The sequence below is a fragment of the Mchenga conophoros genome, linkage group LG6, assembly GCF_057382185.1.
Source record: "Mchenga conophoros isolate Kocher_MC1m ecotype Shallow Benthic linkage group LG6, M_conophoros_male_GT1.1, whole genome shotgun sequence".
Lineage (NCBI taxonomy): Eukaryota > Metazoa > Chordata > Actinopteri > Cichliformes > Cichlidae > Mchenga > Mchenga conophoros.
In genome coordinates, this window is record NC_140531.1 from 16,662,012 (window position 1) to 16,677,388 (window position 15,377).

The 15,377-nt window shown below is 41.4% G+C and overlaps 1 protein-coding gene across 2 annotated transcripts; it reads left to right on the plus strand.

The window, feature by feature from the left end:
* The first annotated feature begins 7,204 nt into the window (after positions 1–7,204).
* Positions 7,205–15,004, plus strand: LOC146572392 (uncharacterized). 2 transcript variants are annotated; one of them, XM_085276488.1, is made up of 2 exons: positions 7,205–7,810; positions 12,195–15,004. In XM_085276488.1, the coding sequence occupies exon 2, from the start codon at positions 12,487–12,489 to the stop codon at positions 14,047–14,049; it is 1,563 nt and encodes a 520-aa protein (XP_085132614.1). In that variant the 5' UTR covers positions 7,205–7,810; positions 12,195–12,486; the 3' UTR covers positions 14,050–15,004. The 2 variants fall into 2 exon arrangements, with proteins under 2 accessions (XP_085132614.1, XP_085132613.1); XM_085276487.1 differs by having other exon boundaries at positions 7,794–7,810; positions 10,830–15,004.
* Positions 15,005–15,377: the final 373 nt, after the last annotated feature.

Sequence of the window (15,377 nt, forward strand, 5' to 3'; positions counted from 1 at the left end):
TCCAGGAGATACTTTCCTCGCTGCATTGCGAGGGATAACATCTGTTGTGATGTAGATGAAAATATGTGGCCAGACAGACAGGAACGTCTGGATGTGCCAGAATGATTTACTGTACTGTTACATGTGCTGTTTATTGTTCACATTAGTGCACAGCTCTACCAAATGGGTGATTTTATGTTTACATGTATTCTACAGTGCACAAGTGACTGTAGCATATTTTTCTTTTGCACAATTCTGTAGGATTACAAACACTTCTACACAATGGAAATGTGAAACGTACGTATTCAGTGACTCAGTTACTCCCAAGACTCCCATAACATCTACAGTGACTTTACTGCACATTTCAGATGGCTGTACAGGTAGGCCATAGTGCTGTCGTCAGCATTTTCAGGTGTCACCAATTGTTTTTGCAATGGGAAACACTGAAATTATAAACTGTCATAGTGGAAACATGACAATGCCATTTGACTATCTTGTTCATAAAGATGGTGTCAAGACTTTTCATTTTGATGGCACTGACAGTTTCATTGACATGGATACTTGCTTTTGAGGTATGGATAATCAATTCTGTGCATGTGACGTGCTTTTGCAGGCTATCCACTAGGTTTTGCAGTTTGCACTAATTGTTTTGGGAAATGCACTAACTGCTGTGCAAATGTTAATGGTGTTCTGAGAAACGCACCAAAGCGACTGAGAAAAACTGTATTACCATGCTTCTGCATAAAGATGCAGACACATACCCTCAGCATGACTTGATGAAAGCAGATGAGAATAGCAGCCACGTGACCTTTTATCAGACTTATTAAATCCAAGTAAAAGTTAAAAAAAAAAGATTTTGATTTGAGTCTTATCAAATTGCAAGATGATAGATAGATAGATAGATAGATAGATAGATAGATAGATAGATAGATAGATAGATAGATAGATAGATAGATAGATAGATAGATAGATAGATAGATAGATAGATAGATAGATAGATAGATAGATAGATAGATAGATAGACTTGTACCACAGTGACGGGAAGAGAAAAGTAGGAAGAAACAGCTCATCATACAAACAATACCACATCATGTCTGTGAAGGTTCTCAGTCATCCAGGTCATTGTAGTCATCGTAGTCATCGTAGTCGCTTTTCTTTGCAAGCTCCTTTGAATACCACATCATCTTTCAAACATGGCACAAGCAACATTACAGTACATGTATGCACAAAGGTCACACATTCAAAGTGTTTTTTGATAGTGTGACAGCTGAAAAAGGTATTGGGATGATTTGTGAAATGTACAGGTCCATACCTTCTGCTCAGTTCAAGAGTTTCTTGAAGCAAAGAAAGGAGATATTCTTCAGTGCTTTTCAGTTATTAAATACAACACTGAATACTAATGCACAAATAAACAGCAACTGAGGGAGGTTTCAGTAAAGCCCTGGCAGAGCATTTTAAGGGAGGAAACGATTTAATTTATTTCTTATATTTCTCCAGTTACCTTTGCTGCCTATTCCAGCTTTATCCCAGTTGATGAGCTTTTCATTAGTGTACCTACACCAGACAGTACCATATGACATTGCTAGCATTTTACATTATAAATGAGCCATCTTTCACCTCTTGAAACATAGACAGTCACAGACACAATTAGGCTGCACAACGTTTGTCACAAAGCCATTTATCTTTCATTGATTTGCTTCTTTCTCTGGACACATTAACCAGCATCTAATCCTCTTTCTTAAACAAACTTCCCATCAGATTCTTTTGTAGTTCACAGAGCCTTGGCCAGTGTGTGGAGCAGGGGGAGGGGCTGCATGTCAGACGGGAAAAATATCAAAGCACAGCTCAACGCTCAACCAAATACCCATGACAAAATCTGAAAAAGCTGACTGTTCACATGCCCGCTCATAGTCTCCCACACCCAAAGACACACAAGGCAACCAGGTAGGAGGAGTCAAAGGTATTGTTCTTCCAGTGACTCGAGGTGGTCTGACCCCACACCCAGCTGTTTGGACCTCATTATTGGCTGCCGGTTTCTGTGGCAACAATAAATGCCAACCTCTTCCATGAAAACAATGACAGAGTATCATAACAAGACCTAAGATAATCCCTCCTTTATCAAACACATACACTGAGACGTGAAAAGCACATTCCTCTCACTTTTATCGTTAGTATGCAGGTATTGACTTAGCTGAAGTCAATACCTGCATAGTGAAGTTTACAGTGAACATCCATCCAGATCGTTTGGTAAAACGAATGCAGTAAAGCTTTTCATTATGCCTCATCACCAGTAGATGATATATATGATATACATGCAGTAGTGGTTTAATCTGACCTTTTCCTTTAGTAATGATGCAATAACATAAAACGCTCTATTGCAGGTAAGAGTTAAAGTGTTTTTTTATATGTAAAATCTGAATCTGTAAGTAATTTCAATTTTAAGATAAATTGAGTAGATAAAGAACATATTTGGCTCTTATATGTAATAGCCTTTTTTGTAAATGATATACATATATATATATACACATATACACATACATACATATATATATATGCACACAATGGAAAATGAGTTTGACACCGTTGGCTTAAAGGGAAGACAGCCTTAAAGGAAGAGGAGTCAAACCAGGGATGAACAGAAGGGCTGCACCAAGGCCCAATTTAAAATAAATAAGTATTTTATTTTAAATTACTTAGAATTGTAAATCATGCAAAGCTGTTTCAGTACAGTACAGGAATAAAAACATGCAGCTCTTCTGTGATGTTGAAGATGAACACTGAGTAGTGAGTGACTTCCCCATCTATCAGCTGAAGAAGACGCCTACAGAGGGTCAGAGCTCAGCAGCTCACCTCATCTCTAACAAAACTCCTTTGACTCCCTCTTGTGGTCATGAGAGGTCAATACATATGTAAAAAACAAAAACAAAAAAACAGCATACTGGCTGCAATATTATTAATGAGACACCACTGAACTTCATCAAATTAAGCATTTATTATTGGATATATATGTTCTCCCATACAAAGTAGACAATTGCAGTCTGACACTTCAGCATAATATTTCGTTGTATAGTGAAGGAACACTCCTGCCTGGCACACTTCACAGTACAAAAAACACACACAGAAAGGAAATTCATCACTGTGTACTTATGAGTAGTAAGACTGAGCGATGAACTGAACCAATGTCCAAGTATGACGCCATGACCCAGTTTAAAATGTGCTATAAAAATGTGGTTTTTGCAAGAACCTAATAGGAACAAAAGCTTTGATTATATATATATATATATATATATATATCTATATATATATATATGCTGGGTGTTTTATATAAAAACACCCAGCACGCCCCTGCGGGCGGTTTATCCTTCAAGCTCGGGTCCTCTACCAGAGGCCTGGGAGCTTGAGGGTCCTGCGCAGTATCTTAGCTGTTCCCAGGACTGCGCTCTTCTGGACAGAGATCTCCGATGTTGTTCCCGGGATCTGCTGGAGCCACTTGCCTAGCTTGGGAGTCACCGCACCTAGTGCTCCGATTACCACGGGAAACACTATTACCTTCACCCTCCACATCCTCTGGAGCTCTTCTCTGAGCCCTTGGTATTTCTCCAGCTTCTCGTGCTCCTTCTTCCTGATGTTGCTGTCATTCCGAACGGCTACATCGATCACTACGGCCGTCTTCTTCTGTTTGTCTACCACCACTATGTCCGGTTGGTTAGCCACCACCATTTTGTCCGCCTGTATCTGGAAGTCCCACAGGATCTTAGCTCGGTCATTCTCCACCACCCTTGGGGGCATCTCCCATTTTGACCTTGGGACTTCCAGGTTATACTCGGCACAGATGTTCCTGTACACTATGCCGGCCACTTGGTTATGGCGTTCCATGTATGCCCTGCCTGCTAGCATCTTGCACCCTGCTGTTATGTGCTGGATTGTCTCTGGGGCATCTTTACACAGCCTGCACCTGGGGTCTTGCCTGGTGTGATAGACCCCAGCCTCTATGGATCTTGTGCTCAGAGCTTGTTCTTGTGCTGCCACGATTAGCACCTCTGTGCTGTCTTTCAGTCCAGCTTTGTCCAGCCACTGGTAGGATTTCTGGATATATCAGCCACCTCCTCTATCTGCCGGTGGTACATACCGTGCAGGGCCCTGTCCTTCCATGATGGTTCCTCGTCTCCCTCCTCTTTCTTGGGTTTCTGCTGCCTGAGGTATTCACTGAGCACTCGGTCAGTTGGGGCCATCTTCCCAATGTATTCTTGGATGTTCGTTGTCTCATCCTGGACTGTGGTGCTGACACTCACCAGTCCCCGGCCCCCTTCCTTCCACTTAGCGTACAGCCTCAGGGTGCTGGACTTGGGGTGAAACCCTCCATGCATGGTAAGGAGCTTTCTTGTCATTGTCATTGTAGTCAAAGGAGCTTGGAAAGAAAAGCGTCTGGACTTCTGAAAGTTGCTTGAAGACGTTTCACCTCTCATCCGAGAAGCTTCTTCAGTTCTTTCCTGAGGTGTTCTGCACTCCGGTTACCCAGGATGGTAACAAAACATTGTTCATCAGTGCCAAACTTCTGCTCTCCAGCCTTGAAGAGGGCCTAAAACCAGAAAATGACGCATCATGCATGTTATCATTTAAAGCGTGTTTTGTTGATCACAGGGAGAAACAGCTGAATTTAGTGTCTATGGCAGAGTACAGGGGAGAACTTGAAAAAACTACGCTTTTTACTGTAAACACTACAGGAGATTTTCCTGCTTTCATATCATATTAACTCTGTTGTAGAGATGAGAAACATTTCCACCAAGTCAAGGATTCAGTGGTGATTTCAATAGATGATAGTACATGAAGCCATCGAGGGAATGTGATGAGCTACAACAATGATTAGGATTATGGAAGTCTTAGAGGTCCAGAATGTACATTTTTGTGGACTACCGAGCCTGAATACCTCAGATCCGGAGGTCCAGAGTCTTTGTACTAGACCCAGCATGTTGCTGTCAGATCCAAATCTCTCTGAGCTTCACGATGAAGTAATTTCGACGTGATAAAATAGATTTGCAACAGAAATCACATCTAGATACATTTCACTAAGCTATCTATGATCAGTTTGGCAGTAAAAACACCAGAAGACACCACAGGACCTTTCTCTAAGCAAAAACATGACAACATAACGCCCTGTTCTGAACAACATTTTAAGGGAAGTTTTGCTCATGTTGTCCAGCAGAGGGCGTCAACCCAGCTTTACAGATTAACTGAACACCTGACCAAACGCATGTGATGGTCATGCCGTGAGACTAAAAGCAAAGAAGCTACTGATGATGAGGAATCAAATATTTTAAAAAGCCTACCTGAGCGTCACTCTCTTTGCTTTCCGCCTGGATCCCCTTCTGCCTGTTTGCCTGAGAAGGAAAAGAACGTTTTAATTAAATAGAGGAGAGGATTATATTTACCTGAAGAAGAATAACAAGAGGTCTCTTGAAGTGACCTGAAGTGTCTCCAGCTATAGCTTCCTCCAGGTCGTGATCATATGAAGAAAACAAACTATAACACTCAATGCCCTTCCTCACATGACCCCAAAGGGATTTGTGTCTCCTCCCAGAATCAAACGGTTCCCACTGTTTCAATTATTTGGAATTGTTTGCCATTTTTGCAAACGATTCCCCTATCGAGTCCAGTCGCCTCGAATGACGTCACCACGTTGCGTAGCGTAATTTACCCGGCAGGAAACACGGCGCCTAAGCAGCACAAACACTCAAAAGTTTGGTTATACTTTATGAGAATGGATGGGCTGGAGGGGGTACCCGCAACAGGTCCGGACACGGACAGGAGGTTTTGGGATCTCTGGAGGCGGTGGATTTGCATAATCAGAATTGTGACTGGGTCGGAATGGCAAGTAGTGGAGGGTTTTCTGATGATGAGGACATGGATGTTGATTGGCATAAAGTTGGACATAGTAGAAAGGTAGGGGTTAGGAAGGACAAGTTGAAATCCACGCCAACAGGGAAGCGGGCACTTGAAGAGGAAGATGCTAGGCATGATCAAAGAAAGAAAGTATTGATGGAGGAATTTAAAGTGCTATTGAAATTCAAACCTGGGAATGAAATAGCGGGAGTGAGTCCAATTGCTCTGACAAATGAATTGAGTACATCTTTGCAGTAGCAATTGACCGCAAAGTAAAGCTACCGGAAATGTACAACTCCACATCCAGTCTCAAACCAGGAAGTTAGCATTTTCTCGTGCACAGGGTCTAACTTCCTGGTTTGAGACCGGATGTAGGGTTGTACATTTCCGGTAGCTTTACTTTGCGGTCAATTGCTACTGCGAAGATGTACTCCAAAATCATGTCCAAAACTCGAAAACGGAATGATCGCGTTAAGTTACAAAGAGCAGAAGGTGGGAACACTCACCACTGTTGTGTCATAAAAAATCTAATGATCAATTTTGACGTTTAAAGAGTTTAGATCGATGAGTTGTTTACATCACTCAACACAAGCAGAACTGCATTACTGCATGCAGAAGACACATCGTCCACATTCAGAAGCACATCTCTGTATAGTGACTGGTCTTATGATTTAGACAGGCAAATGTTCAGCATTCAAACTACAGGTGAAGAATAGTCAAACCAGATGTTTCCCCCATTATGTCGAGATCAGCTAGTCAAGTACACACCTACACAGCATGTTAACAAACCGTGAAAAAAGCCACACAAAAAATGAATGATTGCTGGTAAGGGTTTCTATACATTAGTATTTACGAAGAGTATGTTGTGACTAGAGCTGGGCGATATGAGATTTTTTCATATCACGATATGTTTTTTTCATTTCAGGCGATAACGATATCTATCACGATATAAGCCAAATAACTATATTTGTAAGATTTAAATGTGCCGTTGCTCACAAGTAAAATGTGAAATAATCAGCAGCTTGTTTTTATTTAAATATTTATTTCTCATAATAAGTTCAACAGGGTAGATGTACTTAAGGAACATGAGACTTTTTCAGATAAATAAAGGCAAATATTGCAAACTACACAAAAGGCAGCCGCTAAAGCGTTTAAGTTTCAAAATAGAACAAACGAAACAGACTACTAAATTGTCAATTCCACTTAGAAACAAAATATTAATTCTAAAAATAAATCTTAGTTTGTTTTACAGAATAACAGACAAAACTGACCAACTTTTGTCAATATCAAATAAACTGAGAACTAAAAGGAAATTCTCAATCTCTCCTTGTTGTATAGCTGTTACAGGAAAAATGATTCTATGTTTCTTTACCTTCTTTTAAATGTACAAAGATGCCTTTTGTCTGCCCTTTGCCTATGGTTAGATTAGTTTAGAATGATCTTTTTAGACTTTCCCAGCAAAGACATCTTGTTTCTGGGACATATTGTTTTAGATTGTTTTATCTCTCACAGCCTTCTCCCAGCTCTCTGCTGACGAGACTAGCGCCACATATGGAGTTGTTTATTTTATTTGTTTTGTATTTTCTTATCCTGTTCTCACTGTCTTTCCTATAAAAATTACCAAGCCACTGTGCATGGTGTGAGTTGTTCTTAGCAGCTCACCCGTGTACACGTTTGATAAAGAAAGTAACTTTGTCTCATTGTGTCTTTATTTCTCCTGGGTCTTTTACAGAGTTTTCCCCCAACATTTCTTGGTCCTTCGGAGCCGGAGCGCCTCCATCGTGTCCCATCTCCGTGACCAGTCCACGTTGCTCGCCTGTCGACAGCTCACATACTAGGTGTGTGATAAAAGACCAAGAGCGTTAAATTCGAGTCTTGGCCAACGTCTTAGAAAGCGACCCACGGTGGTGGGACCCGATCGAGGTGGACCAGACCCGGCGACACTGACCAGGTAGATACAGACACACTGACACAATCTTGCGTAAAAGCGCATTTTGAATTCAGGGAATTTAAAATAGCGGAAGTAGCTCGTCGACTGGTAGCTTTGGAAGCTCGTCGACTGGTAGCGTAGCTCGTCGACTGGTAGCTCTGGGAGCTCTGGGTAGCTCCCCCAGCTGGGTCTAGACTGGGTCTAGGGAGTAAGTAGCTCTGGGAGCTCCCCTTATTATAAGGGTTCCGGTCGCGCGCGTCGAAGCTGTGAGTGTGTGTGTGTGTGTGTGTGTGTGTGTGTGTGTGTGTGTGTGTGTGTGTGTGTGTGTGTGTATTGTTTTAATTAATGGAGCAAGCTGAATTTTCACGGTCCAATAAGAGACTGAGCTGCTCCTACTGTGTTTTTCTTTTACTGCTATTCACTGACGTGCTGGTGAGTTGAGAGAACGGTCGAGTTCCGTCTCGTAAAGTTCACACCGCTTTTGGAAATAGTCCGAAAGTAGAAGGGCGTGTGAGCAACCACTCTCGTCTCTAATACCAGCGAAGGTGATAGCAGCTGTATCGTGTATATATTACTTAAACAAAAATAAGTAAATACATAAATAAGATGGGTAATCAAGCAAGTGAAATTAAAACTCACTCCTGCTGACGAGCAGTGGTGAGAAAAGAAAAGTCCAGACGCCGGACAAAAACAGTGTCTGTAAACTGAGAGATTTAAGAAAACAAAATATAAACAGTCAGAAGAATAGAACTCAACTACCAGTTTAGTAAAACCAGAAGACGAGACACTGTGCAGTTCCCACAACCCTTTTAGAAAGCCATCACTCATTCCTGCAGCCGCATCTGCAGCACCACCCATATCAGGAAGAACTTAATAATCCCTTATTAAGTGAAAACTAGAGATCAAGGTAGTCTGAAGTAGTTTAAAAGGGTTGAAAACAGACCCCACTGAGTAGATATAAATATAAAAAGTACGAAATAAAGATGAACAAAGGGAAAATTACAGTAGAAATTATCTTTAGAGTATTTGAAATTAATAATAGCAAGGATAACAACCTGTAAAGTGATATTAACAATGAAACACAGTTGGCATGATGACCATGCCCAGCATGTATAAAATGAATATAAAGCAAATAATTCACACGAAAATATTTTACTAAAATACATAAGGTATATTAAGGCTGTGTCATTGTTCAGCCAAGGACAGTGTGTGAAAAGGTAACTGTCTCCACCCTGGGAAAAGGATGATTCTGCAGGTCATCTGAAGCCCTTGATGGATACAAAATGAAATATAAATAATATATTATAATAGAACTGCCTGGTCCGCCATGCAACAGAGAGAACAAATGTGACCGCAGATTGGATGAATTCTAAATGATCTGTTTGCTGAATAAGATGATCCTAACTAACAAATTGGCTCAGGAGTAGTATAGTGGTACACACTGATAAAATATTATAATATGCTATTGCTGTTATATAAGACAAAGAGGATAATATTAACAATGACATAATATTAATATGAAGAGGCACCTTAATCGGTTATGATGTGAGGTGAATAATTGTTAAGCAGTAGTCTGCATCAAGCTTAAGGTTTGCTGAAACTCAGTGTAATGACATGTGAGATGAAGACAATACGGAGAATAACTAAACTAATGAAGTGCATAGAGGCACTTGACCAGCTTGAAACTTATCATCCTAGAATGACACATTGCTGAGATATAGAGCACACCTATAATAACAACCAATAAGCAAAACCCTGTAGACAACAGCTAAAATTACAGGATTGAGAAGCTGAATTAAATATGTAGACACTGCTAAGCTGATGAGCATGTTCCACATTTTCTTTTCTTTTTATTTATTTGTTTCTTTTAGAGCAGAAGCTGCTGTAACACACCCAAAGAAAGACTCTAGGTCTGACCAACCGTCTCAGTCGTGGGCAAAAAGATGTCAGTCAATAAAATTCTAAAAGATAATTTATTGACAAAAAATATATCAAGAGATAAAAGATAAAACAGTCCAGTGTCCCACTTAAGAATTGTATAAAAACACACAGTCCCAAGGCCAGAGCCAGCTATGCCACACAGCCAAGTTGCACCCCACATGTTGCCTTTAACAGGGTTAGAAGTTGTCCTTGGAGACCCACCACCCTGCAAGCATATAGTCAGTGGTCACTCAAGCCTCTGCAACTCTGCTGCCTTTAGGCTGTGGCATATAATAGGCCCTGGACTGCACAGAGAGACAAAATGACACACTTAATATAAAATTCATAGCGCAAAACCAATCCATCCCAATCATATCTGATTTCATCACATTACATACCTGCACAGAGAGACAAAACAAAACAGCAGTGGTTGTAGTGTGGGCTATAAGTAGACCAGTGTATCAGTGCAATCAAGTACACCTGCCTCTAATTAGTCCAACCTCATTCCAGCCATTGGCTCACCAAAAATGTGACACACACAAAACCACTCCCAACCCAGTGAAACTTCACACAATAATATGGAGCTGAATTAACACAGGCACATTAGTCTAGTATGTTACAAGCTGCATGCTATTAAACGCCAACATATGCAGACTTCTGCCTTGTTCGGGTGGCAGCATTTTTTTTTTTTTTTTTCTTTTTCTTTTGTGTCCTGACACGTTTATGTTTTTTGTTTTTGTTTGATTATTTTGTTGGTTTTGGAAACGAATTTAAACGAACTTGTGACAATACTTGAGAATCACAGTGACACATAGTGATTAGGCATATGATTGAAAAATGCCTAGGTTTAGAGCTGTGAGCTATGAGCTGTGAGCAATGCAAGGTTAAATATATATATTTGTATAAATGGGAAACAACCCTAACTTGAAAGTTTGAAATGTGTGAGATCCATGCATTGTTTGAAGAACTAGAAATTATCTAAAACTGCCTTAAGTGAAAATGTAGAGTTGCATCTATTCTCCCAAACAAAAAAAAAACAAAAAACAAAAAAAGGGAGAAGCATTCTGTAACTTAAAAATAAGGCTGACTGTTGACAACAGACTAAAACACTAATTCACAGGTGGCTATCAGGAACAGAGAGGCGAGCAAAGTCACAAACACCAAGGCCGCAGACAGCCACGCAGAAACAGCAGATAACATAGAGACAACGCCTGCTAGAACCGTGGAGAGGAAGGTCACTTCACACGAGATTGTTGCGCATGTGAAATACACAAAGATAAACAAATAACCATTTATATAGACAGCCAGTATGTTTTCTCTGCTGTGCATCATTTTGCAAAAAATCTGGAAAACCAGAGGAATGATTACACCAATTGGCAAACCAGCATGCCAACCTCTTACAACGCCTACTGACTCTTTCATTACTACAGGCAACAATTTTGCTGACAGAGCAGCAAAATAGGCGGCACAACAGGCAAACATGACATTGATGGCAGTAAACACACATCAGATTCCACTGGATGTGTTGAAAAATGAACAAAAAGCAGCAAGCACAGCAGAGCAGGCAAAATGGCTAAAACACGGTGCAGTTCTGACAAACGACTTAATGATGTGTTATGGCAAGCTAGTGTTGCCAAAATTCCTCCACAAAATGGCGGCATTAGTGACTCATGGCTGTACGCATTTGTCAACGGGGGGACTGACCAGTATTGTCAACTCTCATTTCTACACTGTAAATTCTACACAATACTCTCATTTCTACACTGTAAATTCTACACTGTAAATTTTGAAACCTCAGCAAAACAATTTGTCAGAACATGCATGACGTGTCAAAAATATAATGCTCAGGGTAACCTGCGACCACAAAGAGGCCGTTTTCCAACTCCGCCTCATCCTTTTCACACAATTCATATGGATTTTATTGAACTAAGCGAATGTCAAGGGTCAAAATACGCCCTAGTGGTTATAGACGTGTTCTCAAAGTGGCCGGAAATCTATCCAGTGAAAAAGGCAGATGCAATTTCAGTAGCAAAGTGCCTGTGCAATCACTTCATACCCACATATGGCATCCCAGCTTTGATACGGTCAGACAACGGCACTCATTTTGTAAATGATGTCATCACTAAGGTCTCTGAAGCACTCGGTTTCAGCATAAAACACCACTGTGCTTATCACCCTCAGAGCGCAGGCCTTGTAGAGAGAACTAACGGCACTATAAAACAAAGGCTCAGGAAATGCATGGCAGAAACAGGAAGGCCGTGGCCTGAATGTTTGGGTTTAGTGAAAATGTGGATGCGCTTAACACAAGGCTCCCATAAACTAACTCCATTTGAAATCATTCATGGCAGGCCGTTTCCACTGCCTATTACCAGTCAACCAATAGACAAAGCAATCAGAGAAAACACATTAGCAGAATGGATGTCTAAGCTGTTAGAAAACAAAGAGATCATTGTACATAATCAACAACCTGATGATGTTTCTCCAGTGTCTTGCAGACTAAAGCCCGGTGACTGGGTTCTGATCAAGGTGCTCCAAAGGAAAAACTGGAGCACACCCAGGTGGGAGGGGCCATACCAAGTCCTCCTCACTACACCGACCGCTTGCAAAATTGCGGAACGACCATCCTGGATCCATCAGAGTCACTGCAGGCGAGTCAGTGAAGCCATCTAAACACAGCTGACGGCAGGCTTGCCCGCTTGTTGTGATCTCGCCCGGTGGAGGGGTCAGCTTTCCTGGCCGGGGGGTCTACTCGCGACAGGAGGGTGTGTTCCGTCGTCATGAGGTGGTGGCTCTTATCAACTGCAGCGGCCCTGACCATGGCCGGGCTCCTCACCTTTGCTTCCGTGAGGGACAACAAGTCACGCTATGTGGAGAAAAGGCAGACACTGTATGACAAAGGAAAGTACACCAAGTTTCCCCATGGCTACGCCACTAACTTCTGGTGGCAGTTTATGAACACTACAGCTCACTTGAATAACAAAACTGACTGCTATGCATGTACCCATATGCCCCTATCCTCGCAGACGTCTGGCCTGTGGCCGTACAGCATACCTGAAGATCGCAGTTGGTGCCTGTTGGGCCTGGCAACACATCCAGGCTACGGTACTCTTTGGTCCAAAGCCAACTACAGCATCCCAGCGAAAGCAACCTGGAGGTCATCATCACTCACAAATGTGAACTGTTCCGGACAGACATACCTACTGACCTGGCCCCAAGTCTCAGACCCGCTGCCTGATGTAATTCTACTGAACAAACTGAACGCATCACAACTGCCAGTATGTGTGATGAACAATGGCTCGCGGGCAGTGGGGGAGCTGCCTACTCACCTATGTAAGCACATATACACTTTCTGCCCACCAAGGAACGAGAGGAAGTGTATGGCCTGTTCAATCAACGCCACCTGTGCCAGTAACACGACGCTGATGGGCCTAAACTGTCGCTCCGACTACAGCTACCGAATGCCACTACAAACAAAGACTCAGTACCAGACAGGATGTGCACGGACGGCACCCAGCAGCAGAGGAACCAGAGTTTTGGCTGACTGGTACTTCCTATGTGGCAACAAGGCTTATCTGTCACTCCCTGAAGGTTGGGGAGGTCTGTGCGCCCTGGTGGAATTATCAGATCACGTTTTCTTCATGCAAAGTGTTGCACATCATCCAAGCAGCCGGCAGAGACGTGAAGTGGACATCGCCTCCCCCAATTCTTTCGGCATTACTGTGGACACTGGAGTGCCGGGAGAGTTTCGCATCTGGGGAGGTGGAGTGAAATTCTTACAGAGCTTGATCCCCGGCATTGGAGTTGCCGAGGTGCGGGATCATGTGGAAATCAACCGATATGCTCTGCTACGACACATCAACTTGACTAAGACCCTGGGAACTGCCTTAGCAGGAGAACAGCAGGCCATCAGAACGATGGTGCTGCAGAACAGACTGACACTAGACCTGCTAACAGCATCACAAGGAGGAGTTTGCAAGCTGATCGGGGAAACATGTTGCACTTTTATCCCTGATGGATACGAAACTGGAGGAGACATTTATGAAGCTTTGCAGAATTTGACCGCTCTGCAAAAATATGTCACTGACCACACACCTGGAGCAGCTACAGCACAAGGCTGGCTTGACTGGCTGTTCAGCGGTTCATGGCTGGCTGCTGTAGCAAAGCCATTTTTTCTTCTAGGTCTCATCATGATAGCACTGCTCATATTAGTGTTGTGTGTGTTGCCATGCCTAAGAGTAATGATTTCAAAGATGATAACAACTACAATGACTGCTTATGTTGCCGTGCCTCAAGAAGAACAACATCCCGTTGCAATTCTGTTAGAGGAGAACTTGTACTAACTGCTAATAAATGACGTGGTGATTAAAAATGACTTGTCAAGTGATCACGCACTGATTAAAACATTAGTAGGTTATGCAGGTTTTCATCCTTTTATTTATCTATTTTTTTTTTTTTAAGTTCTCAGTTTTAAACATAAAGTTTTCATTTTAAATATGAAGTTTTCATTATTTTACATATAAAGTTTTCAATTTAAGGTTTGCATCATTTTAAATATAAGGTTTTCATCCTTGTATTTTTTGAAGTTTTCATTTTACATATTAGGTTTTCATCATTTTTTTAAATACAAAGTTTTCATTTTAGTTTTCATCCTTTTATTTTTTGTAGTTTTAGTTTTATTATTTTTTCTTGTTTATTCCACTTGTTATTTCATTTACTATGATTTTCATTTACTATGTTTTTCTTTTTATTATTTTCTTTTGTTTTATTCTTTAGACCAAATGACTGCCATTTCTGCTATGCTGACATTTTGAAAATTTTGGAAATTAAAAAAATTGCCTAAGATACTTAATAAATAACCTTCATAGACAATTGTTGTATACATTTAAAATAAGTTAAAACAGGAGGGAATGTTACAGGAAAAATGATTCTATGTTTCTTTACCTTCTTTTAAATGTACAAAGATGCCTTTTGTCTGCCCTTTGCCTATGGTTAGATTAGTTTAGAATGATCTTTTTAGACTTTCCCAGCAAAGACATCTTGTTTCTGGGACATATTGTTTTAGATTGTTTTATCTCTCACAGCCTTCTCCCAGCTCTCTGCTGACGAGACTAGCGCCACATATGGAGTTGTTTATTTTATTTGTTTTGTATTTTCTTATCCTGTTCTCACTGTCTTTCCTATAAAAATTACCAAGCCACTGTGCATGGTGTGAGTTGTTCTTAGCAGCTCACCCGTGTACACGTTTGATAAAGAAAGTAACTTTGTCTCATTGTGTCTTTATTTCTCCTGGGTCTTTTACAGAGTTTTCCCCCAACAATAGCTGAGCTTTTCAAACAGTTTTAACAGTTACTTTAGTCTGACAAAAGCCGAATGATGAATTAGCGCTTCCAGTCAGAGACTGAGGCTACGTCCACACGTACACGGGTATTTTTGAAAACGGAGATTTTCCGTTTTCGTTTGAAAAAATAATCCCGTCCACACATAAAGGCAGAAATGAAGGAAAACGCTGCTATGAACATGCCAAAGCAGCAGGTGGCGCTAAATTCCTAACCGTGCAGAAATGTTGGCCAATCAGAAGTCTAGAAGCCTCGGTGGGAAAAAGTAAACAAAGCTGGGGCATAGAAGCAGAACCGAGTCGTATGTGTGGAGGGACAGTAACTGTGTGTAT

Coding starts and splice junctions, on each gene's coding strand:
- LOC146572392 (XM_085276488.1), top strand. CDS start 12,487: ATGAGGTGGTGGCTCTTATCAACTGCAGCGGCCCTGACCATGGCCGGG.